Here is a 26,103-nt window from a genome sequence, read left to right on the forward strand (position 1 = left end):
CACTGCAGTGGACTTTTGATATTAATTACAGCCCAAATCCATCCTCCTAGTTCTTGAGTTGTTTAGTAATGCTCCATATGGAAACATCCTCAGCTGCACAGAGTGGTCTCCAATTGAGGTCCATCCAGAGGTAGAACATATGGCAGGGGTGTTTAATCTTTTCCACAAAGGGCCAAAGTGGGTGCAGGTTTTCATTCCAGCCAAGCAAGAGCCATGCCTGATAGTTATTGGAAAATAAAAATAATTAGATTTAAACATTTATGTCTGGCCCTTGCTTGGTTACAATGAAAACCTGCACCCACACAGACACATTGTGGAAAGGATTGGACACCCCTGCCATAGGGGGAGGAACCAGGAAGAAGTGTTTATTTCTAATAAAGAATTCAGCAAAAGCTTTTACTCACAGCTGGATAAAACCAAGCACATAGCCATGTAATGTCCAATGGCAAACAGGGGCAGTAGAATGGGTTACACCAAAAAGCTTAACGTCAGTCATGTGGTACAGTCAATAGATACCAGACAATCCAAACTTCTGCCATACGAGCTCTGCCTTAGGTCAGCTGGATGGTTCAACACGCTACAGCTTCAAACCTTCAGAGTGAAGCTGTAGAGTGTTGAACCATCCTGCATTCCTGAATCATGAAATAGGTGTCCATGGCCAAACAGTTTTATACAAGCTTAAGATTAGGCCAAGCATTAGATATTGTGTTGCACTTTGGAGCAGTGGAAACATGCTCTCTGGAGTGATTAATCTTGCTACACTATATGGAAGTCTGATAGATAAATCAGCATATAGTAAATGCCAGGAGAACAATTACTACTGGAATGCAGAGTGCAAGTAGTAAAGATGGCTGGGGTAGAATTTAGGTGTTTGGGCCACTTCAAATCAACTTGGGGAAGTGGCAGCTTAGTGGTTAAGATGTTGGCCTTTACATTGGAGGGTTGAGTTCAAAACTTGTACTACCAACCTGCCACTGCTGGGCCCCTGAGTAAGGCCCTTAATCCACAACTGCACCGTTTTATACATTTGTGTTGATTGCTGTGCGTATGGGTTTCTTTAAAATGTAAATTTCAAAAACATCTACAGGAAGATAATGAACACAACCACAAAGCATTACAGCATATTCTTTATTAAATGTATATATATAAAAAGTCTATACTTCAGGGAAATAAACTTAAATAAACAACAATGATATTAAATCAGTTCATCTTGAGGTCTCTGGGTGTTTTGACGTGTTCCACTTCAAATGTCAGGAAAACATAAATTAAAAAAAGTTAATTTGGTCACCTTGTAATAATCAAGGTTTCATAGGGCCAGTAATTAAATGATGAGTGTTTATATAAATTAATAACCGTTATTTATGTGAGGAAAGAAAGTTTCACAGTAATATGTTAAATAACAGGAAAATTAGGGGAAATTCTTTTCCTCAAAACATAATTCAGTATTGCTACATGTTTAACAGCTGTCTACCATGTTAATCCTCAGGAAACTTTCACCACATCTGGCTACAAACCATTCATCAGCTTAACATAAATAAAATATTATGTGCAAGTACAGCAAGTGCAAAACAAATATGGCAATATGGCATGCCAGGGCGCAATAAATAGCGAAGAACAGACATTGAAAAGACCAGGGAAGGAAAACTTGTAACCCAATATGCTGGTCTTAATTTAGTCTTTGCCCCCAAATATACCTCATTAAACGTGTTCATGTGCATGAGACGAGGGCTTTATGGCCCTTTTCTGGTTTTGGGCCCTGGGATAAGAAACATTTTGCTGCAAGAAACTTTTCAACACATGGTGGTTAAATGTATGAAACTATTTGTGTAAAAAGATGTGGAGTGTCTACATCTCTCTCCAGCGTATACGTCAGGGGATGATGGCAGTTACATCACTGCACAGCTGGCCTCCTGATTTGGTGTAAAACCCTGTTTTAAAAAATAAAAACAATAAAAAGGTATTTTTATTAACATTAATAGTGCATTCTATGTTACTGAGCAAAGAAAATGGGTTTCAGTACTGTTACACACCCTTACTGAACTCAATTTTCCTTAGTGAACATTTTTTTTTACTTTTAACATCAACATCCTTATTTTCTAAACTCAATCAATTGTAAAGAAAGAACATTTGTTAAGCCGCTGAGGTCTCGGGATTCATGTATGATCTGGACTCGCCCAGAAATGACTGCAATCTGATGGATTGTTGGTTGAAGCCATTTGTAAATATAAGCATTTAAATTACATCTTTTAATATTTACTTTATTAAGTCGATTAGAACATTTATATTTCAGCGTTTTGTTTTTTACTTGAAATGTGATTGTTAAATTGATCGATTAATTTAAAAGATAGATTAGATAGATAGATTAGATAGATGTGCTTGTTTCGATTTTTTTGCTCATTCAACTACAACTGGGTTCAGGTAAGGCACTCCAGAATCTAGTGGAACATCTTGTTCATGTTCCAGGTTGCAGCTAAAATGGTATGCAGAAGCTTTCAAGCAAGTGTATTCAAGTCAATAAAGACCCGTCAATTGGTAGATGCACAACATTCCTGTTTCATTTGATCTGTCCAGAAGTAGAAAGGACATGTAAAAAAAAAAAACACTGCAGAACCGGATTTATTAGGGCGATTGCTCATCTTTGGCACACCACTAAAACAGACATGGAAGACTGTGGTTCTGCCACAGCAGGATTCCTGAGGCATTAAACAGCTCATTAATCCATGTTTGTGCACCTTGTTCAAATATAGTGTACATGCACAACGTATGCAAATCATCCTATAATCTACACGTACTGTTGCTGGTCCAGCTGCTTCATTCAAATCTTATACGATTTCAGCATCACCTCAGTCTTGCAAGTCAGGTTCTTGTTATTTTGGCAAGCAGGTAATGAACCACAAACTTCATCACACACACACACACAGGTTCTTTCACACTGATAACTGGGGCAGTGAGAGACTAGGAATGGTAGACAGACGTAGTAAACCAATTACAATGTTTATGAAGACGGAATTCAGTCAATAAATATAATGAGAGCCACAAAGCGAAGCAGTGCCTTAAAAAAAAAAGCAAAAAAAAAAAAGCATCATGCTGTTAATGGGAAGCTTCAAAATGCAAAAGCACGTGTTACAATCATGCCGGCATCACCAGAGTCTCACCTAGTGTGCTGGGACAGGTCAGGAAAGAGCACAGCATTTCTTTTTCTTTCTTTTCACCTTTTCATTGCAAAAGAAATGAAAAGTGGACTTAAGTAGACAGATTACTGACCGCACAAGAGAAGTCAAATGTTAATTAGGACCCAATTGATCTCAACATTGATTAGCCAACGTGTGTAGTCTCTGCAAAAGTGCTCTGGTAATGTCAAATATTTTATAGCAAAGCTATGTTCATGTACGTGATGTGATTTTTTGATAAACCACCAATTATACTATAGGCAACGTAATCAACTGAATTGATCAATAATCGACACGATCGATCAAGAAAAAACTACTGTACATCTTTCAACTGATATCAGCAGGATGAGCAAATTCATAAGTGTGTGAAACCTGGAACAGGTGAGCTTACACTAAAATGTGTTTTGTCCCATATACATTGCTGTTTGTAACATTTTAGTTTTGTGTAACTTTGTGGCTGTATTGCTTTATTAGAGCAACCAGTTTCAGTGCCATATAATCGAAGCTCTACTTTTTAATGTAACAAGAATGTCAGCATAAACTAGATTAATGGGAATTGATGCAGGATTAAACAATGCCTGGATTTTTTTAATACCAGTCTAAAAAAAAAAAAAAATAAATGACATATTTAAACATTAATCTAAACATTCCTGAACAGTAATAATGATACAATTGGGTAAGTTTCCACCCTTTATGAGATTTGGAACAATTCTTAGTGGCTCCATGGTTTATATGTGGCTCTGACTACTTTTGGGGTGGTTTATCATAAAGTATTAGCAGAATAAAGAAACAGAAATACTCTTATTTGCAAAACAAACAAAAATAAATAAAAAAAATAAAAATAAAAAATCCCCCCCACAGTAAAATCCTTTAAACAACACTTTGGAACGTGGGCATTTGTAAACAAAATCAAACAAAAGGTTACCTGGCGACGGAGATGAATCTCTGACCCGCCACTGCTCTCTTCGTCCAGATCCTCTTCGGAATCTCCTTCTGTATGACCCTGCATGCGCACCACGCAGCGCTCTGCCGTTTCCTGAAAACGCACAAATGCGATTATTCAGACCTGCAAAGTATTTCAAGTGAATTTTTTAATACTTTGGCATCTTTGTGGGTCTGAATAATAGCATTAAAATATTTGTGCAGTTATTCTGACCAGTAAATCATGATCCATAATTTTTCAAACATATTATGACTCGGAGGAAAGTTCATAAAGTCTCCATTAATGCAGAGAAAATATGACACTTGAGTGCGAGCCTGCCAGGATAGAGAGATCTCTTCCATAAGAAGAAAATGGAAAAAACTTTTACAACATATAAACTGTACAAACATCATTCTTTTCCACATGTGAAGATTTAGGAACACACTAACCCTATCACCTAATCATAACCTCTAATGTAGAGGAAATAAATTAGCCTTACTTCACTGTACAGATTGAGAAGAGACACCCGGACATCGCTCACTGCTCCCCATGTCTTTGGACTCCTCAGGACCAGATCGGTTGGGGGTTTCTGCTCAACTCGAGCTCCTGCAGACCAGATCTGAACAAGTGAAAAACAAAGATAACTTTAAAGGATGAAAGATGAAGCCTGGTGCCATCGATTCTGATTATCAAAGTCGAAAGTCATTTCACTTTATAAACTAAATATTTGGCAGCGATGTTGTTTTTCCAGAATTAGATCAGGTAATAACTGTATATTAATTATATCACTGATATAATTTGATCGATATTTACGTTTTTTGGAGGGAGACTTTAAAACGATTTACCTATATATAGGTAACTATATTATTGATAATAAAAATGTATAATTAAGTCTTGGCCATAATTTGCACGGAACGAAATAATGATGTGCAGACCTATCTAAATAAAGTGGAATTATAATACAAATTCAAATGTGTATACATATACTGGGTTTATGAAAACCAATTTGTGCACAAAAAAAAAAAAAAAAAAGAATAAATTGTATACATTTTTATTTGTATAGCGCTTTTAAGAATTGACACCTTCACAGAGATAAAGCAGTTATAAATTTGTATAAAATAATATCCAAGTTTAGACTATAAGTATTTTTTTTATAATTGTAATTTTATCTCTAATGATCAAGCCAGTGGCCAAAAACTCCCTGAGATGTATTGAGAAAATTTGAGAAAACAGACAAAAGCTTCTCTTTGACTTTCAGTCAAGATGTGTACGGTTTCAATTAACACACGGTTTAGTAATAATTACAGAAAGTAAGATGTTTTTCTGAGAACAGTCAACAGAAAGGCATTGAACTTTGGATTCAAAGTCCATGAGTTAAAATCCCAGGTACACCAAGCTGCCTCTCTTAACCCCATAGCTGCTCAGTTGTATAAATGAGACTAACGTAAATGTAGACTGAGCACACCTTAACCATGTCAATGCTTTTTCCAGGCCGCCACATTTAAACTCCTCTGCTTAAAGCCTGGCACTCAGATTTAAAGCACTGTGATCTGACTGACTGTATAACCCTTATGTCAAAACTTACTGGACTTCAAGAGCTCGCCATTCATATCAACTCATCTCGAATCATTATGTTACACTGTGCATATTTTCACCGTCAGTGTTTGTCCAGGACCCAGAATGTAGGATGCAGGGATCTTAAAGATGATGTCAGGACCTCCTGGTTGACTTCTTCTCACTATCCAGCCTCCTATTGGTTGATCCTGAAACAAGATCCATCAAAATGAGGCTGAAATGCAACTATTTATTCATTGAATCAGTAAATATTTGATCAGCGTCGCTGTGAATCTGTAGTCAAATACTGACGAAGATAAGATATGCAAACTAAAAAACACAAAAGACAGTTACATCCAAAATCAATAAAAATAAATAAAATAAAAAGATAAATAAGTATCAGGTGGCATCAGTGATTCACCTCTAGAGGCCGCTCTTGTACTATGTAGTGCAACCTGGAAAAACTTCTGTAATGGATTTTTGCGATAGCCGATAATCCCAATAATCAACTATCGGTGAATATTTATTGACAAACCCGATCGACGTATTAAATAACGATGTATGGTGGCAAAACTAGCTGCTGCACCACTGTGCTCCCCAAAATAATTTTTATTGCAATTAATTGCATTTACTATAGAAAATGAGCAAATATTCTAAGAAAATTATAGTTTTACACATTTTTAGTTAACCATCCAGTAATAATTCAGAAAAAATCTTATTACAGACTAAAGCCCCAAAGATCTCTATACATAACCTAGAAACATTTTCAGAAGGTCCTACCAAATCAGAGTTGTTCTTGAGCCTTATGAAGTTTCCATTAAGATCTATCTCGTCGATGGACAAACAGCCACGAGCAGACGCATGCTGGGACACTTTGTAGCTCGGAGAAAGACCCGTCCCACCCTCGTGTTTCCGTTTCTTCCCCCAGCCTTTGCGTGTGGCATGAACATGTGTACGGGAGACAGGAGCATGCTGAGAGGGACTCGGGGAAAGATTGAGTCTGGACAGGAAAAAAATTAAAAATGGCGAACACATTTTACAATACTCTCTTGTCTAACATAACAAGGAAGTTTAAATACCCCAAATCCCAAATACTCTCTCAAACAGCAAAACCTGTTATACAAAGCTGTCTTGTAGATATATGCTTCATGTCTTACCGTTTCTCCTCTCCCTCCAGCATCTTGCGGTAGGCATTGATCTCCATGTCCAGCATGAGTTTGATGTCTAGCAGACTCTGGTACTCTTCTAGCTGTGCCTGCATTTGCTGTCTCATGTCCGCCATCTCTTGTTCCTTTTGGGAGAGCCGCTGTTGGCTGAGCTGCCTCTCGCGGTCCAGAGCTCGCTCCAGGTCCTGCACTCGGGCCTCCAGCTCACGGTTCTTACACACACACACACACACACACACACACACACACACACACACACACACACACACACACACACACACACACACACACACACACACACACACACACACACACTTTTACTCTACTCATTAATAATATAATTTTTGCCATACCGATTGCATGTTTAAAGTCGGACACTAGTTAAAGAATAAATGTTGACTAATTTGAACATAGAGTTTAGTAAAGTCATATACCCATTTGCCTGCTTTTAAATTTTTGTGACAAAGTCATTACTTAAGCTTAAAATACACACAACAAAAGATTAATGCTTGACTAGTTTATCAATGTGGAACACTAAACAACAACTTACTACCAAAACCAATTGATAAACACTTTCTATGTGGCTAACAATTAGAAATCTGTAACGGCGGACCAATTATTCGGTTTTGCTGATTAACTGATAGATGATTATGGAAACTAAAATCAAAGCAAATCAAAACAAGAGCGGCCTCTAGAGGCGAATCACTGACACCACATGTATGATTTAACAAGTGAGATATTTATTATTAGTATAATTTATGAATGAATATATTTTTATTTCAAGATTCAGTACTTTTTTTTTGTTATAAAATGTAATACTATTTTAATAAACCAAGTGTTTTTAACCAGTATCCATAAAAAAAAAAAAAAAAAAAAAATTTGTTGAATCATCGGTTTTCGGCAAGTACGATCCTACCTAGCTATCAGAATCGGCAAAATCCGTCGGCCGACCTCTAGTAATCTGTGCCCTACCTGTTTCTGTAGGCTGCTAATCTGCTTAGACTGGGACTCCACTTTTATTCTGGTTCCTTCCAGCTCTTCTCTGGTGGATGTGGCATAATCACTGTTCTTCAAAGCCACCTGCTTGGCATTTTCCAACTGTAATGAAATCTTTAATCAAAACTTCCCATATGCACAATATGGACAAATGTTTGTGAACACTGGACCATAAGATTTATATATTTCTGAACATCCCATTCCACATTTAGTCCCCACTTTCTGTTATAAATAACCTCCACTCTTCTAGGAAGATGCTCCACTTGATTTTGGAGTGTGTTTGTGGAGATTTGTGCTCGTCCAGCCACAAGGGCGTTTTTAAATTCAGTACCTGAATTTGTTCATCTGTTCAATAGGGTTGAGCTCTATAGCACTCCTCCACTACAGCCCATTTAAACAATGGAGCTCACTTAGTGCACCGTCATGCTGGAACAGGTTTGGGTCTCTGTGTTCAAGTAAAACAAGATTCTACACAATTGTGCACTTCCAACTTTGTAATAACAGTTTGGGGAAGAATTAAGTACTACTAGAAAAGTCAGGTGTCCCAATACTTTTGTCCATATAATGTACATGTTTATCATCTACATACTTGCTGTTACGTGTAAATATTCGTTGGAATAAGTATATGTAAAATTATGCAATAGAATACGACTGCCATATGGTTTATTCTGATGGGATGTCAAGTTTGTGTGTACAGAAGGTTTAATGATTTGGGCTATGTGTAGGTACATCTGTGAATATGTGATGCAATTTGTACACTGACCTTCTTGTGTGCAGGATACAGCAAAAAAACTACATGTTTTTGTCTTGTGTTATTTATATAAATTAAAAAAATCTATTCCATTGTTATATAAAAATTCCTTTAATCACCATATTTCCTCAGACTTAATTTGTTTAGTCACACAATATTTCAAGTCATATTTCAAATGCACATGCACTAATTCAGAGTTCCAGGTACCCTGAATGTTTACCTTAGCATTAAAGGTACGCTCCAGATCGTCTTTATACTGCTGGATCTGGGATTCGTGCTCTTGCCGTAGTTGCTGCATGGCATCTGCCAACTTGCTCTCAAACTCCTTCTGCCTTCCTGAGTCCACCTCCACCAGACGACTCTCGTACCGAGTTCGCATCTCCCGCACTTCCTGCAGGCAATATTTAGGATTGCATTTATGTTTCTTATACTTTCAGTTTTTTGAAATATTGGCTATTTACACTCAATGTTATGATGCATTTCGACAGTTGTGTGTCTAAATATTTGCCCAATGGTTTCATTTTTATACGGAGATGAACACGTTAAATATTTATCATAATATTTATATCATAATATTTATATCACAATTTATATCAAAGTATAGAACAGGAACTACCTTGTTTTGTGGATATTCTTAACATTAAACAATATAAATAAAGAACAATGTATTGCAATTAATTTCTTAATAAATCTCTAAATTAGTACTATTAATAATAAATATGAATTTTTATTTATAGAAATAGCATCATGGATAAAGATAAATTGCTATTGAATAATACAGAGAGAGAGAGAGAGAGAGAGAGAGAGAGAGAGAGAGAGAGAGAGAGAGATAGATAGATAGATAGATAGATAGAAGCCAACATGATTCACCAAATATGACATGAATATTTTCCACCAATTTTGATAGTTTGGGCTTCTGTGTTATTTAAACACATCAAGGTGAACCGAAATCAAGAATATTTTAAATAGACGTTATCAATCAGAAACAGTCATGGGACTGTTGTACACTATACTGCTAAGATGAACGTCTCCTGATGTTTGACGTGGGTAATTTTTATGTACAAGTAGTTAGTCAATGTAAAAATAAATAAATAAATAAATAAATAAATGCACATGAATAGAATGCATTGTTTCCCACCTGTTCGTTGAGCTGCTTCTGGAACTCCATCTGCTCATGAAGGGTCTGCATCTGGTTCTCCGTGTCGACTCGACGAAGCATTTCGGAATTAACCTGAGCTTTGGCATTCTGCAAGGCTGCATCCAGCTACACAAAGAATGGTATATGCATAGAAGAAAACTGAGTGCAAGAAAGACTGCTTCTTAATACTCAACATCCCCAATGGGTTTTACAGACAAACCCAAGTGTTTTGAGAATGACATGCTGCTGTTCTGGAGCAACAATGGTTTAGAAATAGAAAGTCAAAGAAATAAATACAAACAAATAGCAAGCACAAGACATTAAACCTTCATTTAGAAAGCTTACAACAGCAGAAAATCCCATTAGTGTGCACTACTGTCAGCCAAGAACAAGAACATACACAGACCAGGCACAACTGTATGGCCACCAATCAGACATAACATTATAATCACGTGTCTAATATTGTGTTGGTCCCCTTTTTTCTTTCAAAACAGTCCTGACCCATCAGGCATGAACTTCTTCAGCAATTGTCGCGTCTGTTGGATCGGACCATGACTTGAACGGACATTTTTTTTGCCTGCTGCCGTTCAAACTGTACTCTCCGGCATTTTCCAAGCGGCTGCGTTATCTTGCCTTCACGCTAACCCGTAACCTGATCAGCCCAACCCAAGTTGTCAACGAATTGCATAATCGATTATTATTGATTTGATCAATTAGTTGTTGCAGCCCTACAATTAACCATTCCAACACTAACAAGTCAGCTTAATATCCATCTTTATCCGGCAGTTGTTTTAATATTTAAAGTTTAATTGTACAACTCACATTTTCCACTTGTGTTGTGAGTTCTGAAACATCCTTTTCCAGTCGGCGATTAGCTGCTAGTAAATTAGCATAATCGGCCTCTTTGGAGTTCAGCGCAGCTTCAAGATTTCGCCAGCGCTCCACTGCATTGCTCAACTCAGCCTCTTTCTTGTTATTTCTGTGAAACAAAACTGTGGAGTTACAACAAAAGATATGTACGAAAACTATTTTTTTCCTAAAAGGAGGCAGTTTGACATTTTATTCTCCAACATGCCTCATGGTCTGAGAGTGTGAACATTGCCCATACACACCTGCACCAGGAAGGGAGAAGAAAGTCATAGAGCAGAACCCTTATTCTACACAAGCTTAATACTTAGACACTGTTTTTACAACTTATTGTACGGGGACATAATAACACCAATAATTTCTATTCCGGTCAGATTTCATGCTCATCTTTTTCCACTGATGTCCTACTGGGAAATTGCTATCATAATTATAAAATGGTGTTTAATAAGAGAAAATTGTCTCAGAACATAAAAGGAGTAATAGTTGGTTTCACAGTTAAAATTGTAAGAAACTGCAAGCAAGGGCATTTATTCCCACTGACCATTTTTCTGTGACATTCAACATCATATTAATGTGAAATCCAGTGCAGAAGTAGTAAAAACTGCATGTTGAAGGCAGTTATACGATGCAGCTGTGGAGACCTGGCTCAGCTAGTTTGTGATTTAGGGGATGACAACACATTGGTGTTGATAGCAGTATTAGCATAACCCAAAGCTGGCATGGCCTAAATAGAGGGTATTTTTTTTTTCAAACGAAATTGCCTGGTCCTGTTTCCCATATCATTATTTACTGCCTGAACCCACTGTGTCCCTGAACAAGCGGATGCTACAAATGTCATAAATGCGTCACACATTCGTGTCCTACGGGTTTCAGATCAGACTGCTTGCCCACAACGGCATCAAATCTTATGCAACCTTGGCGTTTTCAATTGTTTTTTACTGGATTCCAGTCCTGATGTACACCTCCAATTACAACCAGATGTCCAGAGGAAATTTTTTAATAATAATAATAATAATAATAATAATAATAATAATAATAATATCTTCAATTCAGTTTAATATCTATACAATTTTAACAATGGACACTGTCCAAAATAGATAAATGGGTTAGAAAATATGAATGTATAAGTTAAATATTTATCTTAAACGAGTGAGCCAGTGGCACCAGTAGCAAGTAAAAACTCCCCGAGATGGTAAGAGAAAGAAACCTAGAGAAGAACCAGACTCAAAAGGAAACCCATTCTCATCTGGATGGCACCAACTGTCCATTCTTCATAGTTCATTGTTGAGGTTTCTTCTATTCATATTTTTATCATTGTAAATAATATGTTTGGTTGCATCCATAGTTAAGATGAAGCAAATGCTCATTTATAGCATAATACATTTTTTTTTCCAAATACTCTACAGTCAAACAGTTGCGGACACCAAACAATTACATTAATCATCACCCATGTCATTATATTAACCCCCACTCTTCTATGAAGGCTTCTTAACCAATTTTGGTGTGGATTTGATCTGTAAACACCAGCACTAGTGTGGTCAGACACTGAAGTCAGTTGAGAAGACCTGGAGCGCACACACACGTCCTTCCAGTGCATCCTGCAAGTGTAATGGGGTCAGGTTTGGATATTTGTACAGATCTTCATTGATCTGGATTTGTGCACAGGTGTCTTTGTCATGCTGGAACAGGTTTGGGCCTATTAGATCCAATGAAATAGTAATGCAAACAGAACCCAAGTTTGTGTTGGAAGACTGATGTATCTATAGCTAATGCTTTTGTTTTGATACAAGTGTTCTTGTGTACCTGGTCACAAGCTTGCGATGATCTTCACACAGTTGGCTGTACTCTATCTGGAGCCTGGCTCGCTCATTCGCGGTGTTATCCAGGGTTTTCCTGGCGTCGGCCAGCTCAGTCTCATACAACAGACGTACATTCTTCAGCTCCCTGGTCGTGGTCTCCTCCTTTTCCTCCAGGAGGAGCCGCATGGACGATTTCTCGTTCTCGAGCTGGCGCACGCGCTCGATGTAGTTGGCGAGGCGGTCGTTGAGCTGCCGCAGGTCCTCCTTCTCCTGCAGGCGGCTCAGGCGGGTGGGACTCACCGAGGACGGAGAGCCTCCGGCGGCCACGGCAGAACCGGCGGCGGCGGAGGCGCTGCGTCTTCCGGAGCGCGTTGGGCGGCCGCCTGAAGTCTCAGGAGTGGACGTGATCATGGCGGCTCGCTTGGTTCTTCTCCCACACACACACACACGTAATGACCTGCTCTTTAATGGAGCACTGTTCCTCTGAAAGCGCTCTTCAACCTCTCAAACTCCTAAACCGCAACTACTGGATCATCATAATAAATAAACGCAATCCAGGCTGTCAATATGTCATCCGTAGTACAGCGAAAACACACAAGACAAATTATAAACAATTCCTACAATATTATTTCAGTAAAAACCCTGCTCATGCTGTTTCCTCCACGGAATGTCAGTTTTATCCCGTACAGCTGGGAAAGAATTGATGGCACCCAATGAGCGCCGTGACGTCACATCACAAGAACGAAGGCACGTGGATGTGTTGGTACTATTTAAAGGCATGGCTGCACCCTGGAAATCAACTCAATACACACGGGTTTACAAAATAATATCACTAAGTGTTGAAATTATTATCCAAATGTCAAATCTCTGATATGTAGATTACTTAGAGACTGATTGCACCAATTGATTTCATTAATCCTGTACAATGATCAGGCATATCATTTATGGTCAAATGCCAACACCATATTGTGTTGGTCCCCCTTGCTTTTAAAACAATCCTGACCCATAGTGCATTAACAGCATTAACTTCTTCAGCTACAGGAGTTAGTTCGTTGGATCGGACCCCACCAGCCAGCCTTCGCCCCCACCAGCATTACTGTGCCTCGCCCACCAATGACCTGTCACAAGGAATATCCCACGAGAGCTGCAGTTTTGGAGATGCTCTGATCCAGTCGTCAAACCGTCACAATCTGGCCCTTGTCAAACCCGCTCAAATTCTTACACTTGCCCATTTTTCCTGCTTTTAACACGTCAACTTTGAGGACAAAATTTTCACTTCTTGCTGCCTAATAAATCCCACCCACTAACAGGTGACGAGATATTCAGTGTTATTCACTTCACCGCTCATAATGTTTTAATGTCAAAATGTTATGCCTGATTAATGTGTATTAAAACTGTTAGGTGCACATGTTCAATGCACATTTGTAATACCCATACTGTTGCGTTTATTGCTTTTAGAACAGATGTAAGAGCCGTAAGACTTTTCCTATATACTTATTGGCCATTTCAGGTGGGACATCTGCACCTCTGGACATTTATACAGCTATGCAATCAGTCAATTATTAACATTAGAATGGATTAAAAATGTAATCTCTGTTAATTATCCTGTGGCATCAGTGTTAATTTCAGACTTGCTGGTTTGAGTTTTTTTAGAAAGTGCTGATTGGGGAACACATGGTGAACTGGGGAGTTTTTTTACATAGTGCCAAGAACAAAAAAATGTCTTGTTGAGAAGGCAGATGAAAATGGACAGATGACGTTCACACTCACGGCAGAAACGGTGTGCAGAAAAGCATCTCACACTGCATATGTTGTACCTAGGAATCTAAAACTACATGTGTGAAGACTGACTGGAAGAATATTAAATATACATTTTTATTTCAGTCTTCAGCTGTCCAGTCGTGTAGCCTCACCTCAAAATCAGTCAATATACAGTACCTAGTGAAAAGTTCTTATTTTTTTAAACATTGTACATGAATAATTAATGCATCAAAACTATGAAAGAAATATGTTTGTTGTTCCAGTGTATGTTTTATATTTTAGTTTGTCCCAAGTAGCTACATTTAACTTTAATGACAGCGTCACCTGGAATGGGTTCACTTCACTTCACAGGTGTGCTTCATCTAGAGTGAATGTGCTTCAGACCATCAGAAGAAAGGGTGAGTACAGAGATGAAGATCAGACAATCAGAAAAATCTCTAGAACATTAAACGTATCCCCAAGTGCAGTCTCCAAAACTATCATGGTGTGGGGGTGCTTTCCTTATGGCACTGTTTGTGATTTAGTCAAAATTAATGGCACGCTTAACCAGCATAGCTACCACAGCATTTCACAGCGACATGCCATCCCATCTGGGACTGTAATATGTTTATAAACAGGACAATGACCCCAAACACACTAGGCTATGTAAGAGTTATTTGTTCAAGTAAGAAAGTGAAGGATTGTTCCACGAGATGACTTTGCCTCCACAATCACCTGATTTAGATCTAGTTGAGACCCTGAACGTGAAGGAAAAGCTGCCAACAAGCACTTAACACCTCTGCTCAAGATTGTTTCCCAACATCACCTACTTCTTGCTTTATTCCCTCCACTGAAATCCTGTGCCTGATTATAACCAGATATAACTGAAGCTCAACCTTATAAAAAAGATAAAAAAACATATAATGGCTTGATCCAGCATTTCTTAAGACACGAGAAAGATATATATCACTACAATCAGTATTTGTACACCTGTATAATGTATTATCGGTGTCATGAATTTGAGACCACTGTCTACTTGTTGGTGTAGCAGCAGTGAATTCAGAAAGCTCAAAGAATGCGTATAGATTAGGATAAATATAAATCAGCATGTTCTACTTTAAACATCTACACTTTGTTCTGCTCAATATCATCTGATATCAGCTTCTGCAACTTCAGGTATACTTCACAAAGCTGACTAAGAGCTTCTTTTTAAAGCATCATGTTTCTCTTTGAAACACTTGTCTCTCTGAACATACTTTTCTGTAATTTTTTAGTACCTCATTACTCTAGTTCTTGGCTGTTACTCATTGAAATCTCCAACAATAAGCCCATTATTTGACAGGTGATTTGGTTTTGGTTTTGTGTACCAGATGCAGACATATATATACACACACACACACATACGCTATATATAATCTTTTTAAAAGTATACAATTCCATGCCATGCACTATTTTCATATAAACAGTAGATGGAGACAGAATTCAATATTTGGTGTTTCCTCTGCAACCATACAGAATAGCATAAAAACCTAGTTTAACCGGAACCACATGGAGTGATGCCATTTTATAAATTAGCCTACACACAACGTATAAATCTCACAGATTCATAAAATTCTGAACTGATTTTTGTTTAGTGTCCATGCAGTGTAGGCAAGGAGATGCTGGAAGCCCATCATAATAGGCAACCGGAAATATTCTCCCATTTCAATCGCATTTAAAGCGGATCTTGTTGATCATTGATCTGATTGTTAATGCTATGTTTGCTATGTAAAGCAGGTATATCCAAATTCAACAAGAGAGCCATTTTGGTACTTGGAGTGATTCCTTTATCTTTAGATTGGAATAGATTCAGTATACTACCACTGGACCAGGACTTACCAAGTTTAATGACAAACACTTGGGTGTTTCTAATGTAGAAGTGTTTCATTTGTAGATCCATGCCAAAGTATTATGAAATGAATGTGCAATTAAGGATAATTTTGCTGTAACAAATATAAACATGTTGTATATATTTATACATGGCTGTATAAATGTATAGCATTAAGTCAGTTGTTTCCTCATAGCAGGAAACAGACCATGATGAAATAAGCCTGTTGTAATCAAACCTAAGTCAGGGAATAAACAAAAGCTGGACAATCTAGAGATTGGTGGCTGAAGTTAATTAAAACCACAGACTTCCACTGCCAACTTCTATTCTTCACTTCATAATATCAGCGTGAGTGTGCAGGCCTCAGTTGGAGTGCGCTGAACTCTTTGATCACAAGTCCATGCTTAATAAAACACCACATACAACTGAAACAGATCCACAAAAATGTTTATACATTAAGCATTGAGCTGAACCTGACAATTTGGACTCTCTTTGGGCAGTGTGGTTTTCATAACATTGTGATAAAGTACTAGGATAAAGGGGTAAACACTGAGAAACAAGTGCTGTGACGTGTGGCAGGACGTCGAGTTTGAAAAAATAATATTAAAAAATAAAATAAATAAAAAGTATACCAGAGCCAGATTATACATTTTGACAAAGTAAAACTATGACTGATTCTTTGGTTTTTCTATCTATCTATCTATCTATCTATCTATCTATCTATCTATCTATCTATCTATCTATCTATCTATCTATCTATCTATCTATCCATCCATCCATCCATCCATCCATCCATCCATCCATCCATCTATCTATCTATCTATCTATCTATCTATCTATCTATCTATCTATCTATCTATCTATCTATCTATCTATCTATCTATATATATATATATATATATATATATATATATATATATATATATATATATATATATATATAAAATGTGTGTGTGTGTGCAAGAAGAGAGAGAGAGAGAGAGAGAGAGAGAGAGAGTGAGAGAGAGAGAGAGAGAGAGAGAGAGAGAGAGAGAGAGAGAGAGAGTGAAAGAGAGTGAGAGAGAGAGAGATGGTTTAGCGCTGCTGCTGCACCACTAGTACCCCAAGAACTATGCAGGAGGAGATATTGATTGGTTCAGATCACTGAGAACCTCCTCAGATGACCCAAGATGTTTTTTTTTTTAACTAATTCATCTTCAGTATTCAATTAAATCCAATCCATTTGATATGTAGAGATCTTTCATACAATGGACATTGTCTCAAAGCAGCTGTACAGAGATAAACCGTATAATAGAACGTGTGAAGTTTGTTCTTTATTATTGTAAGTTGTGTTCCTGATGAGTGAGCCGGTGGCGACTGTGGCAGGGAAAAACTCCCTGAGATGGCATGTGGAAGAAACCTTAAGAGGAACCAGACTCAACAGGGAACCTCATCCTCATTTGGGTGGCACGAAAGATTTTCTTAGTTGCAGTGGGTGGTGTGTGTGTATTATGACCGTAACTATAATCATCTTTATCATTGTTATTGTCATTATAATTCTCACTACCATTCGTATGCTCATTAATCCAAATAGCAACATCACTTCACATTAGCATTATCCCAATGATTGTTCTAAATTATCATTCAACCATCATCACCCCTGAATTACTCATGCCTGCACACCCTGAATTAATTACATCAACACTGAATTAATGTTACTACCAGTATCATCATAATGAAGTTCATAATTGCTATGATTATTATTTGACTCATTTAGTTTGCCTGTATTCATCACCGTCATGATTAAATCCGTCGGAATGTTTATCAACAGCAGATCAATTTTCCATCTAATTAATTTCTTGATTATTCTGATTTCTTTTCAAAATAATCTTCAGTATATGATGTTCTAGTAGACTGTCACAGATGGATAATGGATCTAGTTTGGTAACTGAGAAGATGGTAGCTCAGTGGTTAAGGCTTCGGACTTTGGATCGGAAGGTCACAAGTTCATATTCCAGCACCACCATGCAGCCACTGCTGGGCCCTTGAGCAAGGCCCTTAATCCTCACCTGCTCAGTTGTACGCTGCTCTGGATAAGTGTTTCAGCCAAATACCATAAATGTAAATAAATGAAAACTTGGTATTTTTGCTTGGAACAGTGATCTGCTATGGGGAGGAAACCATGCTTGTTTGTGAATTGGTGACTTGAAGTGTGAAGTGTGTCAATGTATGTACACACGATTATCTCTCACTGATTGATGGTTCATTCAGGGTAAATTCCCATCTTGTGCAAGTTTTTACATGTTTATGTGCTCCTGATCAAGATTAAGAGTTTACTCAAGATAAATCTTCTGGCTCTTCCCTTTAGTTATGATCCCATAGCGAGTCTTGCCGGAGTCTCCAACTGCACAGTGTCCTTAACTTTTATACAACAACTATAAGGAGACTTGATAATCCATATCTTTCTTTCCCCTCTCTCTCTCTCTCTCTCTCTCTCTCTCTCTCTCTCTCTCTTTCGCTCTCTGACCACTGTTACTGCCCCTCTAAACTCCTCGGATCTGCCCACTTCATCCCAGCCTGCCTCTGGATGGTGTTGTCTTCAATTGGAGGCCACTCTGTGCAGCTGGGGATGTTTCTCATCAACAGCGTGGGGTTCCACAAAATTACGAAGTAAGACAGGAGCTATGAGGATAGATTTGGTCTGTAGTTAATGTCAACAGTTTGCTACACTGACGCAGGCCTACAGTTTGCACACCTCAACATTGTTTAACTGTAATAAATGGGCATTCGGTGCCACCCAAATGAGGATGAGGTTCCCTCTTGAGTCTGGTTCCTCTTAAGGTTTCTTCCACATGCCATCTCAGGGAGTTTTCCCCCTCCCACAGTCGGCACTGGCTCACTCATCAGGAACAAAACTTTACACTTATAAAGAACAAACTTCACACGTTCTATTATACGGTTTATCTCTGTACAGCTGCTTTGAGACAATGTCCGTTGTATAAAAGATCTCTACATATCAAATGGATTGGACTTAATTGAATACTGAAGATGAATTCATTAAAAAAAAAACATCTCGTGTCATCTGAGGAGGTTCTCAGTGATCTGAACCAATCCATGTCTCCTCCTGCATAGTTCTTGGGGTGCTTTTCGAGTTTTGGTCGCCTAGTGGTGCAGCAGCAGCGCCTAAACCATCTCTCTCTCTCTCTCTCTCTCTCTCTCTCTCTCTCTCTCTTTAATACCGCTCCCTGCAGCCACTCACACGCTTCACGATCTGCGCTTCAGCTTCACCTCAGCTGGACTTTAAGCTCACACAGATCGTTTTCACGTCCAAAGCGAAGACGGTAAGCGCGCGCGCGTTCGGAACGGCATCTCTCTCTCTCTCTCTCTCTCTCTCTCTCTCTCTAGCACTCATCACCAAGCCGCTGAGTGACCACCACCATACCGAACCTCTCGACACCTTTTATTTTACGTCCTGCCGGAATAATCATTATTATCACTAGTGATCGACAGATGCGCGTTACCGATGATCGATATCCAACATTCGTGCGCATCCACGCATCAGTGTTGCCATGCAGGAGTGCGCGTGCACGACGTGTTCACACTTCATGCACGAGGAAAAAAAATAAACCCCACTGTGCAGCGGCTCGTGGAATCGCGGGATGATGTGCATCACATGTAGAAGAAGCGCCCTAACAAGACAACTTGTCATTTCTCTTGGAATGTATTTATTCCCTGGGATGATAATATAGCTACACAACTACACAACTGCTGCAACAACCTTGATCTTCTCATTCATGAATTTATAATCAACACTATACAAACATACATATATATATATATATATATATATATATATATATATATATATATATATATATATACTGCATATTGTTTTGCATCAGTATTACTTGTCATCTATATCACCTGCTACTGTGTGTATAATGCACATCAGTCTTTGCATTGCTTAAATATCCAGATCACTGCTTTGCACAGGATCATTTATATCCAAGATTATTAGTCTTTTTAAAAGAAAAAAAAATCTAAGGTTTTAAAATGAAATGGTGGTCATTCTGGCAAGTTGTGTCTGGTGGATTTTAGATCCCAATTTAATTCTCAAAGTAGAAAAAAACTTTCTTTAAAATAAATGTGTCTTTCTTTCTTCGCAGGCTGATTTCACACTTTTTTTTTTTTTGGGATAAAACCAGCGTTATAAAAATGGAGCTTTTCTTGTTTTCTGTGTGGCAGACAAGTGTGGTGCACATTCTCCTGCTTTCTGGGATTCAGGTAAGATCAGAATCTGTGATCTGTTATATGCTGTATATCAGATGTTATACAGGATAAAAGTAAAACTGACACATGGAGAGTCAGAAAAAAAGCCCAATAATGGTTATGCATTAGATTTATTAGTTACATACAGAAAAGGAATAGTTTGATGCAAAAATGTAACTTGGAAGCTTTTAACTATATCTTGAATATGGATCATCAGCTACAATTTGTTTGAAATTTCGGTATGTAAAGTGTTGCACTGAAGCAGAGAATAACGTGTTTGACAGATAATACATGACTATCACATCTAAAATCTATTCCGTAAATGCACACACAAAATCTACACATATTTCAAGACATTATTAATCAATGAAATGCAATTTCATTTTCAAAATAAATAACAGGTCGAGTCTGCATTCACAAATGTATTTGGGCATTAATATAACTTCTAGCTTTCGGGTTTAATGCGTAAAGTTGGCCCTGGGGAGTGGAAAAATTCCAATGGAAAAAAAAGGAGGATGGTCAATAGGAGCATGATCCATGAATTAATTATGCATTATTAAAGATCACAAAAGTCATAACGTGTGCTAAACCATACATGCCTATAGGACATCACTGAAAAAACTGGATGCGGTTTTAGCCAGACATGTAGAGTGTGTGGTATTTATAGGAAGTATTTATTGTGATATATCATAACACTAATTATCAGCATAATCCTTGTGGAGACATTCATTCGGGAGCAAGTCTGAATTTAGGCTGTGTGCTGAGCTATATGTTTAGGAGGGGACGGTTTGAATGCCTCCTGTTTTTTTTTTATGTGACACAGGACACAGGGTTATATATAGATTGTAGATGGAAGCTTAATGGAAGACCTGGCAAACACAGGCGCACATGAATGCTGCCTAATCCATGACAATAGGCAGCCGAGGGATGCTTGATAACGGCGATTTCCACCAGCTGGGGTGTCTTACTGCTTGTGCCCCGGTGGTGTGTGTGTGTGTATGCATTAATAGCAGAAGAGTGAAACCTGAGGCTTTCCCTTATGCACCTGATAGGAGTGTGTGTGTATGTGTATGTGGCCTGAACAGACTATATGGACAGAAATGAGAGCAGGTATCATGGCACGTAAAGCAGTCCTTGCTGTAGACTCTTGTCCTAGGCATAATGTCTTCCAACAGATATTTGCACTTGTTTTTGTTTTTTTGCAATATAACCACTACAAATGAGAGTTTTGCAAAAAATTATGCAAATGTTTTTATGATGTCACAAAGAATTAGCTCATGTGTGGGCTCGAAACAATAGCAGCATTATATTTGTTCATATATATGACCATTTTGGACTTTGGCGTTGGCTTTAATTTGGGGAAAAAAACATTGTGACATCACTTGCTGATAAAAATGCTGTCACTCATCACATTGTTGCATATGAATTTTACATAAAAGACATGGCTAAGTCAGAGAAATAGATTTAACAGGTCACATTCATAGCAATGATTTGATGGAATGAAGGAAATGGCCATTTAAGGCATGTTTTAGGAGGTGCACATGTTAAATGTCATGATATGTAAAAAAAAAAAATTATTTAATCTTTTGTTGATATTTGTAAAGTATTAACAATAAATATCTTTTCCTTCACATCATATTGGCAAACATTAGAAAATATTAAAACATTTGTCGCGTATAATCCTTCAATGGAAAGCAGTAAAGACACTTTTTCTCCTGTACTGCTTGAGATGATAAAAAAGTCCGTGATGTGTGGGTTTGGTCATTTCAATTTATCACGCAAAACTTTCTCTGACCCACAGCAGTCAACACGAGCCGTCCGTCTCACGAGACGAGGGTCTGTCCAAATTGAAACTTCAGGTGAATTTATTCAGCCTTTGCTTTAAAGGGTCTTTGCCATAATCTTTGGGAATAATATTTGTTCAGTGGGCTAAACACTTGTGTTTGATTTATGTGCGTTCAGGGACTGCCCAAAGTTCTTTGCATGCAGAGCGAAGCTGTGTGAAACAGGTGTCCTGTTTTTTATATTTGCTCCATTCTTTAACCTTACTCTGACAATATGGCCTTCCTGCTGGTGTAACGCCGCACACATCTCTCTCTCTCTCTCTCTCTCTCTCTCTCTCTCTCTCTCTCTCACACACACACACACACACACACACACACACAAACACACACACACTGCTGCAAGCTTTTCACCAGACACACCTGCAGCCAAGTATCCCTTTTCACTCACTGTACTGCTCTGGTCTCTTTCTGAGGTGTGTGTGTGTGTGTGTGTGTGTGTGTGTGTGTCCTTATTGGCATCTTTAACCTTGATGTGACTAAGAACATGCTACATATCACACTTAACTCTTTTATCACAGACTAATGTAATAAGTGGTGGATAAAATACATTATTCCTTAATTATAACTCCAGTAAATGTACCACTTTTGCAGTTCTACTTCAGTTAAAGGACAAAAGTATACACTTTTAGATGTACTTAAGGTATTCCATTTTACTGTACATGATATATTTTTTTAAATAAGAGTTTTCTGTTGTTACAAACACACAGTGAGAGAGACTTTACTCACCCACACTCTCATCCGAACCATGAGGTTACAGCTGTGGACAAGTGACAGCTTCTCATTTTAAACCATTTTATGTAATCAATCCAAAGTAGTGAGGAACATCATGTTTTTTATTAAAGCTGTATTGATCCCAAAGTAATGAGAAACATGATGATTTTTAAAATGTATTCACCCCAAAATATTAAGGAACATCGAGTCTTTTTTATGTATTAATCCCAAAGCAGTGATGAATGTCATGTTTTTTTTCTTTCAAAAATGCAGTCACCGAATAGCAGTAAGGAATGTCAAGTTTTACTGCATTCTATTCATCCCAAAATCATATTTTTTCTTAAACGTATTCCCCCCATAATAGTAAGGAATGTCAAGTAAAAAAAAAAAAAAAAAAAAATGTTTTTATGTCTTTCCCCTAAAGTAGTGAGGAACTTCATAAAAAAGTGTATCCACCCCAAAGTATTATGGAACATCATGTTTTTATAAACTGTATTCACCCCACAGTATTGAGAATCAATTTTTTATTGTACATTTATGGCATTGGCAGACAGAAATATATTCACCATGAAGTAGTGAGGAACGTCAAGTAAAAAAAAAAGTAGTGTCATTAAAATTAAGATACTACTATAGTGAAGTACAAACTAAAAAATACAAATACTCTGATAAAGTACAGATAATGTACAGTAGAAGCTACTTTGTTGCTGTCCATGCTTTGCTATATTATGGTATTTAATAGATTTTTGTGTGTGTGTTTTGAAAAAAGCTGGTGATATTGCTGCCTCAGAGCTCCAGAGCCTGTGTATTGATCGTGATCTCAGGTTACTGTCCGTGTGCATGTGGGTTTTATATTGTCTCCTGCTGTATGCACATGAGGTTCCTCTGGGTTCTCTGGTTTCCTCCGACCTGAGAAAAAGCTACACTGAATATATGTGTGCATGGACCGTTGTCTGATCCAGAGTATATTCCCACCTCATGTCCAGTGTTCCTGGGATATAAGGCACATCTGAAAGTGTTTGTCACCAATACATTACAGCAAGGTGTTTTTTTGTTTTTTTTGTTTGGAACATCCAAATTTTGTAGGATTTGGGGTCAGAACATAGGGTCAGAGAGGGTGTTCAAAATGTGACCTTCTGACCAGGAAACCAGAGCCTTAATCATTGAACTACTGCTACCCCAATAAAATCTCTGGATCCACTTTGACAAATCAGTGTTTGCCGAATATGAATTAATTAAATGTAAAAAAAATAAATAAATCACTCATTTTCTACACCCTAATAAACTATATTATAACCAATTCTTATCACATGAAAATTTCATCAGCACTGTGTAATTTATATGAAATGAAATCCAACATTACTGATGATATCAGCACAAAACAAAATGACTATATGAGAAGATGATTATCATCAGGTATACAAAATCCTCACGCCTCTAGTTAGTACACCGACATATCATTGATCTGTGATGTCTGACTAGCTGAGCTCTTTTTATACTTATATATTAGATTTCTACCATCTATGTAAAGCACATGGGATCAGAATGTTTTTCGGAAGTCAGAGACTTCACTCCGTCTTCACCAAAACCTCTCAAAGGATGGAAGGGAGAAGTCACAAGGGTGACTGAGTCCATGGCTGATGATGGCAGATCAGGGCAGATTGGATTTTGAAACTTTAATTCACGCTTGGCTTGGTTCGGTCCTTATGAAAAGCAGATGTTGGATTAGCTTCATGCCTGATTGCGTTCCATTGTTTTGCGTTTTCAAGGATCTTTATGATCTTAAGGGCCCTGATCAGAGCCAGGTCTGTCTCTCTCTTTTTACAAGCGAGACGCTCTCAGGCGAGAAAACCAAAAGCCTGATGTTGATCGTCTCAGTAACCCTGGGGTCGATCCAGATTAGTATCCCTGTGCAGATAAGTGTTCAAGGATTCATATTTTGTCAACCAGAATAAAGTTTGCATCATCTCTCATTATAAATGTGATTTTTAAGCCCTTCCTACAGATCATTGTTTATCAGTGCTCATTGTAGTGTTTGTGTTCTCAAACGCAATTTCAGCATCAGTTCATTATCAGACCAAGAATCAAGAACAAGAAAACAGGAATCCATGCATTTTCTTTATTAAGAGACAATTTACTGTGCTCTATTTCCTGAGTCTCTACCTTCAGGTAAAGAGGGAGAGCAGATGTTGGATTAGCTTCATGCCTGATTGCTTTTCATCATAGTTTAGTTCTTTGCAGAGACGCTTACGGCTTAAAGGACAATCTGATCCGTCTCTTTCTTTTGGGGAAACCATTACCAAGCTGACCCTGGTCTTTATTATTATTTTTTACAGCTATTTTCAAGAACAGGGCTAATGCATTTACTTACTTTAAATCACAATGATTGCCTAATCTGTCACGGTGTTATCTCGGTTCCGCAGTTTACTTTCTGTTCCAAACATTTATAAAAATCCAATTTGAGAATGATTGGATTCTCTGAGATCCATGTCTTTGTGCTCTCTTTAAAAACTGAACAGGCTTTATGCACTGTAACTGCTAAAAATAATGTATATGTCTGTGTTGACACCCTCCTCCTTAATGTAAAAGTAATTTATTTCTATTTGTTATACAGGTAGTCCCTGACTTAAGATGGAAATGCATTCTGATAGGGTGAAAATAGCCGAGACCTGGCCTAGCCTGCACAAGCCGAGACCTGGCCTAGCCTACACAGGAGTCTTAAAAATGGTGATCAGTATGGGAAAGTATTCTGTAATTCTAGTAAAACAGAGCAGTACAGTTTTGTCGTGATTGTAAGATACATATTACCTAGTAATATGTATAAATCTACATCAAGTGGATTCAAAAATTAGATTTTTTTTTAATCATTTTGATCTTTTCAAGAAACCTAGATGTTGCATTTTCTGGTTGAACATGTGACTTGAGGAATATTGCATATATTTGGTCGGAATATACTGGATGTGTTCAGGTATAACCCTGAGCCCTAAGTGTTTCAGTGGCGCTGTCTAATGGCTGACTCTGGGCTCTGACTTCAGCTTCTAAAGAAAAGACTCACTGTGCTGTAATGTGTATGTGACAAATAAAGGTTCTTCTTCTTCTACTAATGGATGGTTCAAGCTAAAAGATGTTTTAAGCATGGAATGTTAAATAGATTCACAACTTAATAAAAAAACCTTACATTAAACATTTTTACAGTCACTTATAGTTAAATAGAGTATGTAACTTGACAAATGTTTATCTGAAATATATACATAGGCTGATGGGAAGACAGTTTGCCAATATTTTAAAGGTCTTTAAACTTTACTCTGCATATGTATTTGCAAAGGTAATATC

The 26,103-nt window shown here is 37.8% G+C and overlaps 2 protein-coding genes across 4 annotated transcripts in view; one reads left to right on the forward strand and one right to left on the reverse strand.

Annotated features, from left to right (window-relative positions):
• Positions 1 to 1,114: 1,114 nt before the first annotated feature.
• Positions 1,115 to 13,106, reverse strand: lmnl3 (lamin L3). 2 transcript variants are annotated; one of them, XM_046858295.1, is made up of 12 exons: positions 12,368 to 13,106; positions 10,520 to 10,676; positions 9,698 to 9,823; positions 8,780 to 8,950; positions 7,785 to 7,910; positions 6,804 to 7,024; positions 6,427 to 6,646; positions 5,748 to 5,855; positions 4,592 to 4,711; positions 4,096 to 4,206; positions 3,156 to 3,212; positions 1,115 to 1,928 (listed from the first exon to the last, which is right to left on the reverse strand). In XM_046858295.1, exons 1-11 carry the CDS (start codon positions 12,772 to 12,774, stop codon positions 3,174 to 3,176), a joined length of 1,806 nt encoding a protein of 601 aa, XP_046714251.1. In that variant the 5' UTR covers positions 12,775 to 13,106; the 3' UTR covers positions 1,115 to 1,928; positions 3,156 to 3,173. The 2 variants fall into 2 exon arrangements, with proteins under 2 accessions (XP_046714251.1, XP_046714250.1); XM_046858294.1 differs by lacking the exon at positions 3,156 to 3,212.
• A 6,059-nt stretch (positions 13,107 to 19,165) lies between these two features.
• Positions 19,166 to 26,103, forward strand: part of adamtsl3 (ADAMTS-like 3) — a 200,041-nt gene continuing 193,103 nt past the window's right edge. For both annotated transcript variants that reach the window (XM_046857561.1, XM_046857562.1), the window contains exons 1-2: positions 19,166 to 19,290; positions 20,116 to 20,233. In XM_046857561.1, the coding sequence (XP_046713517.1) occupies positions 20,165 to 20,233 (69 nt within the window). In that variant the 5' untranslated portion in view covers positions 19,166 to 19,290; positions 20,116 to 20,164. The remainder of the gene's footprint in view (positions 19,291 to 20,115; positions 20,234 to 26,103) is intronic.

Source organism: Silurus meridionalis, chromosome 9 (genome assembly GCF_014805685.1).
Source record: "Silurus meridionalis isolate SWU-2019-XX chromosome 9, ASM1480568v1, whole genome shotgun sequence".
In the NCBI taxonomy this organism is placed as follows: domain Eukaryota; kingdom Metazoa; phylum Chordata; class Actinopteri; order Siluriformes; family Siluridae; genus Silurus; species Silurus meridionalis.